Source organism: Pelobates fuscus, chromosome 3 (genome assembly GCF_036172605.1).
Source record: "Pelobates fuscus isolate aPelFus1 chromosome 3, aPelFus1.pri, whole genome shotgun sequence".
NCBI lineage: Eukaryota > Metazoa > Chordata > Amphibia > Anura > Pelobatidae > Pelobates > Pelobates fuscus.
The window spans coordinates 43,682,347-43,698,370 of NC_086319.1; the positions used below are offsets into that span (position 1 = coordinate 43,682,347).

General features: G+C 34.4%; 1 protein-coding gene across 5 annotated transcripts in view; it reads right to left on the bottom strand.

The window, feature by feature from the left end:
* NAV3 (neuron navigator 3) overlaps nucleotides 1-16,024 on the bottom strand; it is a 662,176-nt gene that overhangs the window by 14,111 nt on the left and 632,041 nt on the right. For all 5 annotated transcript variants that reach the window (XM_063446980.1, XM_063446978.1, XM_063446976.1 and 2 more), the window contains 7 exons: nucleotides 15,788-15,956; nucleotides 14,509-14,744; nucleotides 13,426-13,577; nucleotides 9,463-9,534; nucleotides 8,336-8,532; nucleotides 4,044-4,162; nucleotides 1,982-2,182 (listed from right to left, as the gene is read on the bottom strand). In XM_063446980.1, the coding sequence (XP_063303050.1) occupies nucleotides 1,982-2,182; nucleotides 4,044-4,162; nucleotides 8,336-8,532; nucleotides 9,463-9,534; nucleotides 13,426-13,577; nucleotides 14,509-14,744; nucleotides 15,788-15,956 (1,146 nt within the window). The remainder of the gene's footprint in view (nucleotides 1-1,981; nucleotides 2,183-4,043; nucleotides 4,163-8,335; nucleotides 8,533-9,462; nucleotides 9,535-13,425; nucleotides 13,578-14,508; nucleotides 14,745-15,787; nucleotides 15,957-16,024) is intronic.

A 16,024-nucleotide genomic window follows, 5' to 3' on the forward strand; every position in this document is an offset into this window, starting at 1 on the left:
ATTACCTTTTCATTTTGTTTCTTTCAACCTGTGCTTGTAGAAAAAATCAAGGAGGGAGCCGGCAGAGCTACCAGCTTCCTCCTTGTAATAAATATTAATTGCTACCCACCCACCCTGCATTAAAACCTATGGGGATCACTATGACCCCCATAATAATAAAAGGGAGGTTAAAACTTCTGCATCCGCGAGTAGGGGCATGTCATGTGGCTGCTCACTATCATTTAAAACTACTAGTGACTGGGCAGCTAAGGGTGCAATAAGGGGAACCCAAATAATTAAAATGGGGGGGAAATAGTGCCCCCTCTTCACCCCCACCCATGACTGGCATGTGGGAGCTATTCCTATAAATGAGGGAACCTAATGTTCCCCCCAGGACCCCACCCATGACCGGTGGGTGGGGACTTTAAATAATTAAATAATGGTGGGATCTAATGTCTCTCCCATGTCCCCACCCATGAGCGGTGGGTAAGGACCCTAATTAATTAAAGGGGAGGACCTAATGTCCCAAATTCGCCCCACCCATGACTGGCGGGTGGGGACCTTAAATAATGGGGGGTGGCCTAATGTCCCCCCCAGCGTTGCGTGGGGTCACCAAGCCCCTAGTCACCCACCCCAATAAAAATACTCTACCTACCCCCCTCACTCTAGTAATAGTGAAGGGGGGGGCAATAAACTAACACCCTGTAAAATAAAATGTCATACTTACCATTAGATGTCTTCTTTCTTCTTTTCTTTCTTCAGCCCCAAAAGAGGCCAAATAAAAATTCATAATACCGGTCGAACTTATAAAATAAAAATAAAAACCCGAGTGCAAAAAAGAAATCCGCAGAAAAAAAAAATCCTGACGCAAAAAAAATAATCCATCTTCACCCAGCTAGGGCACCGTGCAGACTGAGCTCCGTAGGGCGGGGAAAGGCTTTTAAAGCATTCCCAAGCCCTGCAATTTGACTTAGAGCACTCTGACTGGTTGATTCCAAGCCAACCAATCACAGTGCTCTGACAGGTAAATGTAGAAACTGACAGGTAAGTCTCTACATCCAACCAATCAGAGTGCTCTGAGTAATTTTACACAGCGTGGGAAAGTTCTTTGGAATTTTCCCATGCTGTGTAGTTCGACTTATAATACGAAAACAAATCGTTTTTTAACAAATTTCATCCGAAATACGAATGGTTTACAGACGAAATTCAGAATGGACGAATTACATTTTTTATTTAGTATGAAATCATTTGTACGGAATGAAAATTTCACTGGTGCACATGTCTATTCCACAACACTTTACATTTCTAGAAAGTTGTTGTTTAGAGGTAAATAAGGGCCTGATGATACATGCTTAAATAATATGAGAATTTGAGGTCGAAATATTGATAAGTATCTAGCCCAAGGACACTTCTAAGGCGTCAACACTGCTCTAACAAGCTGATATGCTAATCTTAAAAGTAATTAAATAATGAGAATATATCAGAATTTCATTTTCTGTGTTTATTTTATCGAACTATCCCCAAATAGTCACCTGGCTAATACTAACATGAATAGTCAGGATATAAAATGAAAGATAGTACAAATTCCAATGTAAATATTTTGTTATTTTTTATGGACATTTTCATGGGGTTAAAGAGTTTTTAATTATTTTTAATTATACAAAATGTGTCCTAACATGTCAGATCTCCAGACCAATAAAGCTTTTTATAAAACACGGAACATACTGCTTATATAAAGAGTGCTGAATATCATGACACTAAAATGTATTTAAAAACATATGGAGAAAAGTAATCATAATAGTCTTACTAAAATTGTATTTCTGTTCTCACAAAGAGATGTATAATTATCATGAATATTTAATTCTACATTTTTAATATGCCAATTATTGTACATCACTTGATTCAACTTGTTTTAGAGAGAGGCTAATTTTCAATGACTGACCTTGTAAAATATAATCAACATTACAGAACAATTCAATCACAGTTTTATGTTAGTAATTACCAGTGGATCGCCCTCTTTTTCGCTCTCTGTGACTTTTTTGGAAGTTGTTCCTTCTTTGGCAGTGGCATATCCATCATAACCCACATCTTCAGGCCTCAGCTGTAGCAAGGCTGGGCATTCATGCAAGGTAGCAATGTTCCACGGGAATGTTTCAATCACCCATTTGGATGGGTCTTCCCATGGGGCTCTTTTCCCAAACATCTGGAAAGATAAAGCATCCAATAAAAACAGGTACATTCTACATGTCTAGAAAGTAAGGGCAATGCTAATTTTAAATCAAAGCATTGTCTCACAAGATTATTCATTATTTTCAGAAATAGCCAAGGCAAATTTGTAGAAACCCATTCAGACATTCTGGCGCTGTTCTAAAATAGCCTCTTGTAGCAACACAGTGCAGGGTATAAAGCCCTAGAGATAGTACTCTAAGATTATTTTGAAGCAGCATCAGATAGGATCTACATTTTGTGAGGTCCAGGTCTTTGCCCGGTTTTAAACTAATTGGATATTTATCGGTTATTTTTTTTAGTTTGTTGGTTCCTATTTGTTTTGTACTGTAACCCAAGAATGTAACCCAAACATGTGACTGATTTTTTAATTTTCAAATTAGGTCAGCAACCTCGGTTCTTGTATTGTAGTTGGTTGCTTGGGGCCTGATGTGTATTATGTAGGAAACCATTAAAATATCATGGGATCTATTATTTGGTCAAAGTGTCAAAAACACTGTTATAGAAGATGCCTTTCTCTTACGACAAAAGAAGACACTATTGAAGACATTATTTGATATCAGTGGATCACGTGAGTAGAAAAATCAAAAGCTGGACCTTTAGCTATTACAGAACTGCAACTTTGTTTATCATTAAGATCATCAAAAAGCAAGTCAGTAGTCAGTCCTACAGCAGCTTTAAGTTTATGAAGGAATCCCCCCATAGGTTCACATATATTTACAAACTTATGGGGAAGGAGTAGATATTTTAATAGAGTCATGGCGACTGGTCATGGGGAGACCATAGTGTCTGTTCCCTTAAGTAGGGGTACTTAAGGTCCATATTTGTTTAATTTAATTTATTGAATTTCTACTTCTTTCCCACTGGCTGCCTATACAGACAACAACAAATATTTCAAATTTCTGGTGAATTTTTGGAGGCAAACATAAATCTCGGAATGTGCTTCAAACTGCCACTTTGGAGTAAATTTAGCAAATACAGGATCGGCCAAAATATTGAGAAGGGTTTGAGGAGTCAATTACTTATTTAATAACAAAAAATGCTAAACGTATGGAGATTTGGTTGACTAAGTACAGAATATGACATTTTTTTCAATGAGCTCCCACATGTCCTATTCAGCATAAACATTAGTAAATATGATCTCCAAACAACCCAACTTATAAATGTCTTGAATGCTACATTATTTATCTCTTGCTCTGTTAATAGCTTGATAGACCTTACAGGAGCCTCCTGTGTGTGACTAAAGTTTAATTTACAGAGCAGGTGATAACAACTTCTAAAGTAAGTTGACATCTGATTGAAAATGTGAAGGGAAAAAAAATCATGCAATCTGTGTGAGTCACAGCCAGGTAAGATGTGGCTAAAACTGCATTAACTGAAACAAAATTAATTTAACTCCTAAATGGCAGATAATTGAGCAGTGAGACTTCAGAGACCTGATCTATACACAAAAACTGCTTCATTAAACCAAGGTTGTTTTGGTCACTAATAAAGTTGGAAAAACATAGAGAAGATTTTGCAGTTCTACATGGGTCAGGATTTAAGAAAGTCTTAATAGGTTCCTGCAGATTCAATGCAACACAATTTTCAAGGCCAAAAACAAACCTATAATTCACATCTTATTTTTCATGCCCATTATAATTTTTTTAGACTGATATATTTTTATATGCAAGAGCATTTTTGGAGCAGAATTCTAAGTGGAGCAATCAGCAGGAACATGTATTTTCCCATGAAAACTGATTTACTTTTAGAACTTTCCACTTGTACTGTTCTTTAAAAAAACAAAAAAACAAAAACAAACTCAACATATCTGTCGCTAATAATTGGAATATTCATACCTGGAGACCTTCCCTCACAGCTTCCAGTAGATATGGAATTACAGAATAGTTCCACAGGTCTGTGTACCATACCCTAGAGCCATCGACATCCATTGGGCAAGAAAGGAAAAGCCGAGGACCTAAGATAGAGATGGTAGGTTTAATTTCCTCTGATGTTTGTACAAGATTCTTGTATTAACAATTTTTAGCACAAATTTGAGAATTAATATTAATTTTGTTATTTATTTGAGAAATATTTAATTGAAATGATTATCAAAAAGTAATAAGAATAGCCATTGTTGGTTAAGAGCAATATCAATGACACAATAAAGGAGATGCATGATATTTATGATGTGCTTTCCATTGGTTACAGGCAAATTCATAATGCAACTAGATTAACAATGTTAATGGTTCATCATTTATTCCTTGAAAAATCAGAAGCTATCAAATACTATATATTGACTTAATGTCAACATTAAGAAAGTATCTCAATAAAGAACAGTACATTAGGAGCGAGACAAACTAACAAGCTGATAAGCTGTTGGAGAGGTACTGATTGAGTTATATCTTATATTGACAGTATCTTATGTCTGTATATAAAGAAGGCCCTTTGTCAATCATATTGCTGCATAAACTATGGTCATTATCTGTTTCTTTAAAGCAATATTCAAAGTAGAAGTTTACATATAAAAAATCCACACACAAAAAAATAATTAAAAAAGTCGCAAAAATGAATTAAAAATAACAGTTGCCAAGTAAATATAGTGAAAAAAATTTCACTTCATACAATTAAAATATATATTGCATCTCTCATTAACACTCCTTTTTTTAACCGTTTTTCACTCACACCATTTTTCCACTTTTCCAAATATTGTCTGACATTTAAAAACAAATCAGACTTTTTTTTTTTATTGTGGCATCATTTTTACAAACTCTAAATTCATCCTTTAGTGAGCAAATGTTCTGCACTCAAAAAGAAAACAGGACATGAAACAATGTTATATGAAATAAAGTATTGGTCCAGACACTCAAGGTAATAGCCAAAAGGCAGCTTGATAAAGACCCATAGGGTCGAAACGTTGCTCCTTTTGCTCCAATAAAGCTGCCTTTTGGCTATTACCTTGAGTGTCTGGACCCAATACTTTATTACACATATCTACTTGGGGTCTGGCCACCCTCGGATCTGGTACACCATGGCTGCCTGGTGAGTGTGGTTTCCTCCATTTATCTACTTTCAGGAAACAATGTTATGTCATGGGTGTTTTCTACTTTTCGGTAACCTCAGAAGATATATCAGCAATGTCTAAGTAGACATTAGGATTTTAGGAAATATGTTTAAAAAGACAATTTTCATTGCTTATCAAATAATAAGCTAGAGTTGAAAATAGCATGGATGGTAGCAACCACGAGTCAGAGAAATCTATTAGGCATGAAGCAATCTCAATTGCCTGACTTAAACGTGGGGAGGGGAAGGCTTTTTATAGCTGGTAATAAAAGAAAATGCTTCAGGAAACATAAATTAATAATTCAGGGAAATTATAATAGAGCATTACAACCACGGTAAGACAAGCTTGGGACTTTTTATGGGATCACTTCTTACAGTTAATTAGTGAAAAGCTTAAAAGCACCACTTATTATTATTATTATTATTATTTAAAATATCTGAGATGTATATAAATATAAAATATAGTTAGAGGAAGTAATATATATGATTTTTCAAGCAGAATTCATATAATTTTAGAAGACCAGGAGGTTTATGGGATAGGAGATATGATTTTTCATGATAAAGCAATGGTTATTTTTAAGTGCCATTCAGATTTATATTTCAACGTTAGAAAATAATTCCAGAATAAACTGCAGGAGCAGAAAGCCTAATTCTAATATGATTACGGTAAAGATGGTACAAAGCTCAACAAACCAAAATGTCAATATGTAAACAATGAATTGCCAATACTTCTGAAATATGAAATAAGAGTAAGAATGTGTAAGAGCCTATGTACAAAAAAAGAAAGTTATTGGCAAATATGTCCAAAGCCCATAAGTATAAGGCTTAAAATGCCATATCCACAAAAGGTAATTAATTATCATAAAACATTTTTCAAGTGATACAGTGTTTAAAATATATTTAAAAAATTTGGAATAAATGCAAAAATATTTGGTGTTTATAAGAACTCTTTGAACTCTCTAGCATGTAAGCTCATCGAGCAGGGCCCTCAACCCCCTCTGTTCCTGTACGTCCAGTGGTCTGATCTCAATTATGTGTCTATTAGTCCACCCATTGTACAGCGCTACGGAATTTGTTGGCGCTATATAAATAATAAAATAATAATAATAATAATAACAAGAAAGGACTATAATGCTTCCTCAATTTCATTCTCAACATGTAAGAAAATAATTTGCTCCGAAGTTGTTCTTCTGTAAAAGGTAAATTTGTAGTAATCTTGTATGAGGATGATGTGATCTTACATGGACTATCTAAAAAAGGTATGTTCCAATACATAACGTAGGACATTCTAGTCTCCAACAAAGGTTCTTTGAATGAGGAAGTCTGCATGGTAAATTAGTTAGTTTGGATGAAATGTCATTGGAGTAACTAAGCAGAAAATAAATGATGGTCCAGGCATTCAAGGTAAATCCAAAGTGAGCAGGTTTATGACAAAGGCTCTGTTGTGGGCCGAAACATTGTTTTTCTGCAAATTGCATTGTGAGAACTGGCCAAACTGAGGCCCTGGGATCCAGAAGAGTGCAGATTCCTTTTCGGTACTTACTGTTGTAACTAAAAACCATTAATATTGTGTTCACACATCCCCATAGCAATAATTACATATGCAAGAGGCATTAAACTGACGTGAAGACTATGGATACAGTGTCCTACTTAAATGTTATCTATCTCATGATTAGTGTTATTTTAATTAGTCCTCAATTAGATTGCAATTTAGTAAGTGTTCTTATTCTTTCAATTATGGTTGCAATTGATTATAAACTAAATATCTGTCCAAAGGTCATCACATTGTGTCTTGGATTTACATTTACTGGTACATTCAGAGTGACAGGTAGTGAGTAGCTCATTAAAACATTAACAATCATACTTTTTCAATAAGCTTTACTAACTATATTAAGATCTGCTGGAAAATGCACCTTCATTTTAAAATTAATATATGATGTGAATAGCTATAAAACATAGAATTATAAAACACTTAAAACAGTGTCTATTTGGTTTAACAACTGAATAACCCAATGTCTATAAAAGTATGCAATTAGGCATTCATTTTTTTGCTACATGTATCTCTATTGCCTTCTATCATGGAAGCCTTTGGTATGAGCCATACACATCGATAAAATATCTGTGAATTATGTTGAAGTAATTGCAGATAGGTGTTGATAGCATATAGTCATGTATGAGCAACTCTACCTGGGAAGGCTTGCACCTATTCCGCACCTTATTAAAACTCAATATTTTCTTGTGTCTTCCAATAGAAAGGGCATTGAACTGAATCAATATTCTGCTGATCATTCTTACTGTGTTCAAACAGCTGCTGCTACTCTTGTAGCACAGTGCAGGAGAGGCAATTCTATTATATTGGCATTTATGCTTTTAAAGCAAGGATCATGACTACAAACCCTACAGCAAAATGTGAAGTCAAATCCCCAATCACAATGAGGATGCACAGAAGGACAATGCTACCTCTTGATAATATATCAATACATCTAAGCTATTTAAGTCAGGGGCCACAAGCAACTGTTCTGTTTTCCCAATAGCAGTTTAACAGTCCAGCCCATGATGATACAGGCTTCAAATTAAATGCTGCCTCTGCTAGGTTTTTAAGGGGTCATTTGCTATTTCTACTCAATGTCTTGTTTTTGTTTTGTTTTTGTATTTCTTGAATTCTACATTCTGTTTAGTTTGTGCTTTCATACTGCTTATCATCAGACAGATTCCCTTGCATTATAGCTAAAACCTACAAAATAAAGTGTGGACACAGGGATTTAGATCAGAAATACCTGCTAATAAGGTGAGTGAAACAAAAGGAGCTGAGATAATAAAGCAAACCTTTTTGTAATCAAGAGGCAAATGATGCATTAAGTATGTATATAGATTATACTATAACATAGCACAGTACAGTATAGAACAGTATAATGTAGTATGTTATAATACAGTACAGCCCTCTTAGCATAATACCTGCTCGGGATTTGCTTGTTTGTTTGTTTTTTTTGGTTAGTTCTTGTTCTTGTTCTTTGTTAGCTGGGCCCATGACTATGATTTATTACTGCATTTTACAAAAGTAATTTGAGAGTTGTTGTATTCTACATACCAATGGTTACATCCGAAGAGCTATGCTTTTCCAGAAAGCTGTTGAGATGGCACCATGCTTTTGGTATCCACTCAATGACTTTGATAAGGTCATTGTTCCTCATGTTTTTTTCTATCTCTATTTCAATCAATTTCCTTCTCAAGTATCTTCCAAGAAACCCTTTAACTGGATCTGTATGGTTAGCACATAGGACCCACCTAAAATATAATGATGAACAAAAACACATCTATGTTAGCTTCAAACAACAATCACCTTTCAAAATGGTTTTGTTATCAATAAACAACTGTTATAAACTCCATATTCTGTATTTCATTTTAATGCATTCCTCCAAACAGCACGCTTAAAAAAATGAATTGCCATAAAATGAACACATATTTAATATAGATAACTTAACAACTTGCTTACTCAAGTAATGTCTCTATATATAACTTTTTTGGTATTTTGTTTCAGCAATGAATCACTAATCAACACAGGTATTCCCTAACTCATCCCAAGAGGCACGGTAATGGTCAATGATTTGTCAGAATCCAAAATGTAACAAAATTGTGAAAATTATGGGTGTGACTTGAATGCTGGTATGGAATTATTGTTAATAATTACACCACATTTTTTAGCTGACTATTTTTCAAATTTATTTATGGCCATTTAGTTGCTCTGGATGCTCATTGTTTTACAGGTATATGGATCTGTTAAAGAGAAAATAATATATCCATACCCCTGCTTTTCACCAGACCAATTCACCCTTAATTATTATTAATTAATAGGATTGCTCAATTCATTGTATTTCTCATGTTTTAACAGGGAAAAGCAGTAATTACTTGCGGTTCGTAATTATTTTATGCATGTGATAAGTAATTTCTGTGATGGCAATATAATAACAGGACAGCTGAAGTATCATCAATCGGGTGTTATACAGTATCACATACAATATAATAAGGTCCTACTAGTGATGGTAAGCAATGATCTAATATCTAATTAGTGCCTCGGAAATACTCAATTCTAAATAAGTTTCCCATCAATATGTTACGGAATCCAAATTTGCATGATTGTTAGATTACACAGAAAAAGCATAGATATTACATTATTAGTTACATAACTTGTTACCTGAACTTGTTACATATTATTACCTGAAATTGTGATGCAATTCTAAATTTGGGGAAGAGGAAATACTTTGATTCATTGTGCCAATAATGTAAGGGCTGCAACAAAACCAGATAAAGTAGTTAAAGTTACTAGAAGAGACAAACTATGTAAATGCATCAACACATAATTCCCACAAATAAGGTACGGTCATGTTTTCTTAATCCCTTTAAAATAAGACACAGATAAAAAAGAAAATAATCTTGTATGTCCATAAATCAAGGTATTTTTTTTTTTGTATAAAAGTAATGCTTGTGAACATATGTTATTGAATACACATGTAGCGGCTGTTGGGACATGTGTTACAGATATTGGAATTTGCATTTTATTTGTAGATTTAATTATGATATGTGCCATTATATATGATATAACAGAGAAGGGATGATCAGTTGCATGATGGCCTCAAAGATAACTGTTTTCATTCAAGGCATTGCAATGCAAAAATGTAAGTCATGCATTATTCTATTGGCATTAAAGGGACACTATTATAACATTTCCCATAATAATACATATTTAAAATATATATGTGAAAAACTCAAGACCATATACAAGATATTATAACATTATAAATCTAAATAACTTCATTTTGTTAATCTACTTTACTTGCTTCAAAAAGGAACCTAATTTTGGTGATAGATTTGGATGTAACCATGTATACAGGTTTTTGCTATTTCCATTTAACCTACACATACAGGTATATAAAACTTCTTACGTGATACATAGAATAATATATTGTGCATCAGTGAGAATTTCATTCCTGCTCGTTATGGTCTACACTTTACAGCATTTGACAACTCATGAGTTATTTCTTCTGAATATATTCCACATAAAGTAAAAATAAAACTTTATGTGCCATGGTGAAAAGTCCACTTAAACATCTAGTTCCTGTTTCGACCTTTTAACTATATCAATCCACAAAGTACTTTTAATATTACAATTTTAAATTGCAACAATTTATTGTGTTTATGCTTTGTTATCTGTTAATGCAACCGTGTTTTCTTACCCCTAAATAAATATAGTGAAGAACTGCTTGATATTGTTTCACATGTAAAATACAATATAGAGCAATGATAGTGCAAATAGTACCTAAAAAAAATGCAATGTGCTAACATAATCAGGTGGTTACACTCACAATGTTCAGAGCCTAAATTTTAAGGCTCAATGATATCGCAGATGTACTTTTTTTTTTTAAGGTAGCAACCTACCTTCTTCAATCGGTGTTCACTCTCAAAAATAAGCAGAAACATGTATAGGGAATTATGGTGTAGTATATCCACATCAAGGTAATCAAGATTTAATCAATAGAAAAGACTCTCACCTTCCCTAGAGCCCTGTTTTGCCTTGGCTCTAAGGTAGAAATACTTAGTGCCATATTGTGGGGTGACAAGCCCCAAACTGTAATCTGGATCCTGGAGCAAACAGACTACCAACAGTGCTTAAGGTAAGTTATGGTCCGCCATGGGGTCTGAGCTCCAGTGTAATAGAGTGTGGTATCTCTCTATGCTTTTATTTAGTATAATCAAGAGATGTCATAAGACAAACAGATTATTAAAATATATTTTTGCTTATTTAGCACTATTTAATTCATCTCATACGTTAGAATTAGTGCTGGACCCACCGACATTGGGATATTGTAAGTAGCGATGGGCTTAACACAATATGATCACATGGTGGAACTGAATCCCCATATTTGTTTGCTGAGATTGGTGATTTTAAGTAGTCTTATAAAATACAATACTGTATTTTTATGTTTGCGCTGTTCCTTAATTTGTATTATGTATAAGACAAAGTATGGTCTGCTTTGTCTTTACAGTCAATAGCAATACTTGTAGGATAAGAATTATTTTTGCTGATCACACAAGTTGATCTATGGATGATCCTTTCAGCTACTGACATTGACTCCTGGTGAATTATGTGCCAGTAACTGAAGATGGCAGCATCCATGAAGGATAACGAGTATTGAGTGAGAGAGGTGAGTATACCTCTGCTTTGCCTTCAGGCTTCCAAACACCAAGCTTTCATATCACCTTCGGGAGAATTTGCAAACATTCAAAGACTGAAAAAGTGACAGACAAAATTACACTAGACTGAAAAATTATTGGGAATCGACCGGGAAAATGTACATTTAAGTCATAATAGCCATAATGGAAAGATAACTCATATTTTTTCCGGTTCAGCTAAAATCTATATTTCTTTGGTCAATTCCTAACAATCCCCCACTGAATTAATCCAAAGGAGTTATTCTGGGTAACCTTCATAGAACACTGGAAGACTTCATAATTCTACTAAATAAATAACAAAAGCATTGTATATGAGACTACAGTAGATATATGCCTAGGGGATAAATTACTAAACTCTCCCAATGGAATTGACATAGTAAATATTTCCTATTTATCTTCAATAGTTAGTTACTAACATTCTAAACATGCTGACCATTTGGTGTGCTCTGTGCATGTGTCCTGTTATCTCAAGGAAGTTTATGTTTGATCTGTTGCACTAGCCAATTTCACACTTCATCAGAGGTGATGATCTCCTGGTGTGCTGTATAAATGACTTTTGTCTTGTAGTTTTCCATTTTCACATGTATTAGAGTTCATTAGTGCCTCTTGACCAATTTCATGATCTAGTTTGTTACAATGTAAAATGCGTAAAACGTGGCATAATTGGTAATCCTTCAAATTGGGGTTTTTATATATAATTGGCAGAGGAGTATAGCTGATAGTCTACAGAAAAAAACACTATACAATAGTGTAATACTGTGAATAAACAATAAAACTGCACCCATATAAGTAGAACTCACAAAATGTAGATAATAAGATCGCCATAGGGTGCCTCCCCTTAGATGTTTGTCGGGGTATATCCAGAACTCCCTCTCAACTGGTTTGTAGTGTCGCTACAATATGGAAGTCCGGACTCAGGAAATTGTAAAAATAATCTGCTTTATTTCATAAGTATAAAAGGTAAGAAACAAATATGGTCCAACATGTCTCGTCTAACAGAATGCACCCTAAGGCGATCTTATTATTTACATCTTGTGAGTTCTACTTATATTGGCGCAATTTGTTTATTTACAGTATTACACTTTTGTATTTAGTTTTTTCTGTAGACTATACTCCTCTGCCATTTATATATATATATTCCATTTGTACAGGATAAAGTCTGGAACATCCCTATAGGAAGCTGTTTAGCAGTCTGTGTGTGTGTACTCAGCAGTCTGTGTGTGTACACTGCAGTCTGTGTGCGTGTATTCAGCAGTCGGAGTGTGCATATTTAGCAGTCGGAGTGTGCATTATTAGCAGTCTGTATGTATGTATTGCATTTGTTGGAGGTACCAATAAATATCAGCTTAATTTTATTAAGACAGTGGTTTTGCATTGCACAGCAATTTTACACCTTACTTACATTTACTTGTGCTCCAATGTTGGTCTTAACCCAGCAGAAAAATATTTTTCATTGCCCCTGTTCCACTTAGCCTTCTGCATTTGGCAGATAAACTTTAAAACCTATTATTCCCTCTTTTGCTGTAAATAAACTCAATACCTCAAAGGTTTGCATTTTGCAAAGATGCACAATCAGAACAGACGGGAGTATCCACTAAACACAAATTTTGCTAATTAATTCTGAAAGGCAAAAAGTAGATACAATTCTTTATCTGAACCAATCTATAGCCAGAGCTTGACTACTTTTGCACCAGTTTCGCCATTTGGAGTTCCATTGGTAAAATTCAGAGTTTTGTGAATAACCTAGGAAGTAAGTCTGTATGTTCGTTAGGTTTGGAGTGAAAGGGTTAATCTTAAAATACATGATGTACCTATATGTTGATCTAATATAATATTAAGATACTAAAACTGTATAGAAAATGATGTGTATCTCAGTTATTACGAGTAATTTTATGGATTGGCGAACAAGTATGGAAATCATCTAAAATCATTAGAAATATAATTTCATACCATTTACTGTATTTGCAGTTGAGAAATCCATTGAATATATCACTGAGAGATCCAATATGGTGGAGATTATCAAGTATTATTACCATCGGGAGGTCTCTGTCATTATCAGCACTGCACTGGTCTGCAAGATTAGCCAAGTATTGTCGCAATTCCTGAAACCAAGCAGTCAATGAAGAAGATTGATATAGAGAGAGAATTTTCTCAGAAATACAAAATAACAATCAATAGCACAACATTTCTTCCTATATAACAGCTGACTGTGAATCCATTATACCCATTACAAACTGTCCCCCGTAGGTTTTGCAATTCAGTACCCAAGCCATGATGCACATGAGATCCATAAATCAATATTCCTAGGAGTGTATTCACTAAACAGTGAACCATGACCTGATTTTTTAAAATAAGAACAAAGAAACTGAATTGTAAAAACTGCAGTTAAAGGTGGTCATACTTCAATAGTCACATTTTTGGAGTACGTTGTCTACTGAACTCAATGCGCGGTTTAGACAATTCAACAGCCTTTCAGTTGTACAGCTGCCTCCAAAGTCACGTAACCACATCGTGGTGGTTTGAGAAAATTTAGGCTAAAATATAAGATGTGGGGAAAATAATCAGCTGAATTTAAGTGTTTTTTTCAGCTTAACTAATCTAGCCTAAGTTTTATAAATTAGTTCTCTTGTTACTACAACCACTGCTCCCTTGTTATCGCAAGTGCAATTTTCAAATTTAGCAGCAAAACAGACCCTGACTGTTATCCATAGAGTATAAAAAATCCAGTGGTAAGCAACCTTCGTCACTCCAGGTATTGTGAACTACACCTCTCCTGATGCTCTGCCAATATTATGGCTGTTAAAAAACTATGGGAGTTGTTGTCCACAATTTCTGCAGTGCCGAAGGTTGCCTACTACTGGTGTAGAATGCTAACTGCTAGCTCACAAGTACTTTTAACCCCTTCATGACAGATGTTCATCAGTATTAGGGTCTGCCTAACCTCTTGTCCTGAAGGTGTTAATGCATTTTCATATTATATCTAGGCACATTTATATTTAAATAACTACCGTACATTATATTGTGCTTACTTACTTTGCTTGATTTGTGATCAACATTAAATACTGCGATTGCATCCTCAATTTTCTTTCTGCCAGTTTTACTTATAACGTATTCCGCAAGTTTGTTAGCCAGATACGTCTTCCCTGTGCCGCTGGGTCCGGACAATATAATTCTGCGATGTTCCATCAGTAAATTAAAGTAACGCTGAGTAATTGGTTTAGGTATGAGGGTATCAAACACAAAACTATCCAAACTGTTCTCTTCAACTCCTACAAATAAAAAAACAAATCATAATAAAAAATAAAAAAAAACTGTATAAAATAAAATATGAGAACTTATTTTAATATTAAACTGATTGGTGCTCATATTACAATATTTCAAACAAAATAATGATGTGATATCAGTAATGGGTCTATTTATCAAAAAGCTAAATGTGGTGACTTTACGTTCAAAATGTATTTCAAAATAGCAGAGACCTGCATATAGCCGACTGTTTTTTTTTTGTGTGTTTTTTTTTCAAATCAGCAGCTTTGGTGTAAAATTCAACTCAAAATAATTAGCTGTTTGGTGAATAAACCCAAAAACATGACAACCAGATTGCTGATCCAGGGCAATGGTGCAACCTCTCATTAACCCATTCACTACCAAAGGATGAATATTTTCTTTGTGTTCTGGAAAATACTGTGAATATTTTTTTTTTTATGTTAATACACAAACACATTTGTAAACTCAATACAGTTCAGTACAGTTCAGAAGTCCTAATCTCGCGTACAACCAGGACACACATGTCCTAGTCTGCCCGAGATTAGTGGGAGTTGTGCTCCTTTTTAAATCTTGTTTTAGAGCTAAATCAATAATCGTAGCTGTAATAGAGGCCACAGGGACTGTATCATGTCCCAGAACTACCCTAACATGCCCTTAATCCCTACACTGCCCTAACACAAGCCATTAATATCTGCACTACCCTTACACTACTTATTGCCCTAACACTAATTGTAATCCTAACATCAACAATATCATACTAAACCTGTTCAAAAAATATAATGTAACATGATTTATAATAGAAAAGTATGTATTAGAAGAAAATAATGTAATCTTGGGTTCTGGATCTAACCTTGATTACAAAATGCATGGTTTAGTGTTATATATATTCTCTCTCTCTCTCTCTCTCTCTCTCTCTCTCTCTCTCTCAGTATATATCTATACGTAAGTGAAGTTTTTAATTCTCTATTTTTTTTCTGTATGTTTACTAAATTCTTATCCACTGTGAGCAGAAATGTAAAAATGAAAAAACACAGCAGAAAGAACTTACCTTTAAGGTTCACAGTGATAATGTTATTATCTCCGACAAGATATCCACAGGGGAGCATTTCAGGCATGTCTGCATTGTGTCCCCTAACTATATCACCTAGGAAGTAACTGGCGATTGATTCAGAGGTTAAGCCCAAATTAGCCGCTGGATCCACACGGTAAATGTATTCCTTAAACAGAAAAAAAAATATGGGTTTCAAGGAGGTGTTCATGGAATAAATTAATTTACTTAACTTAC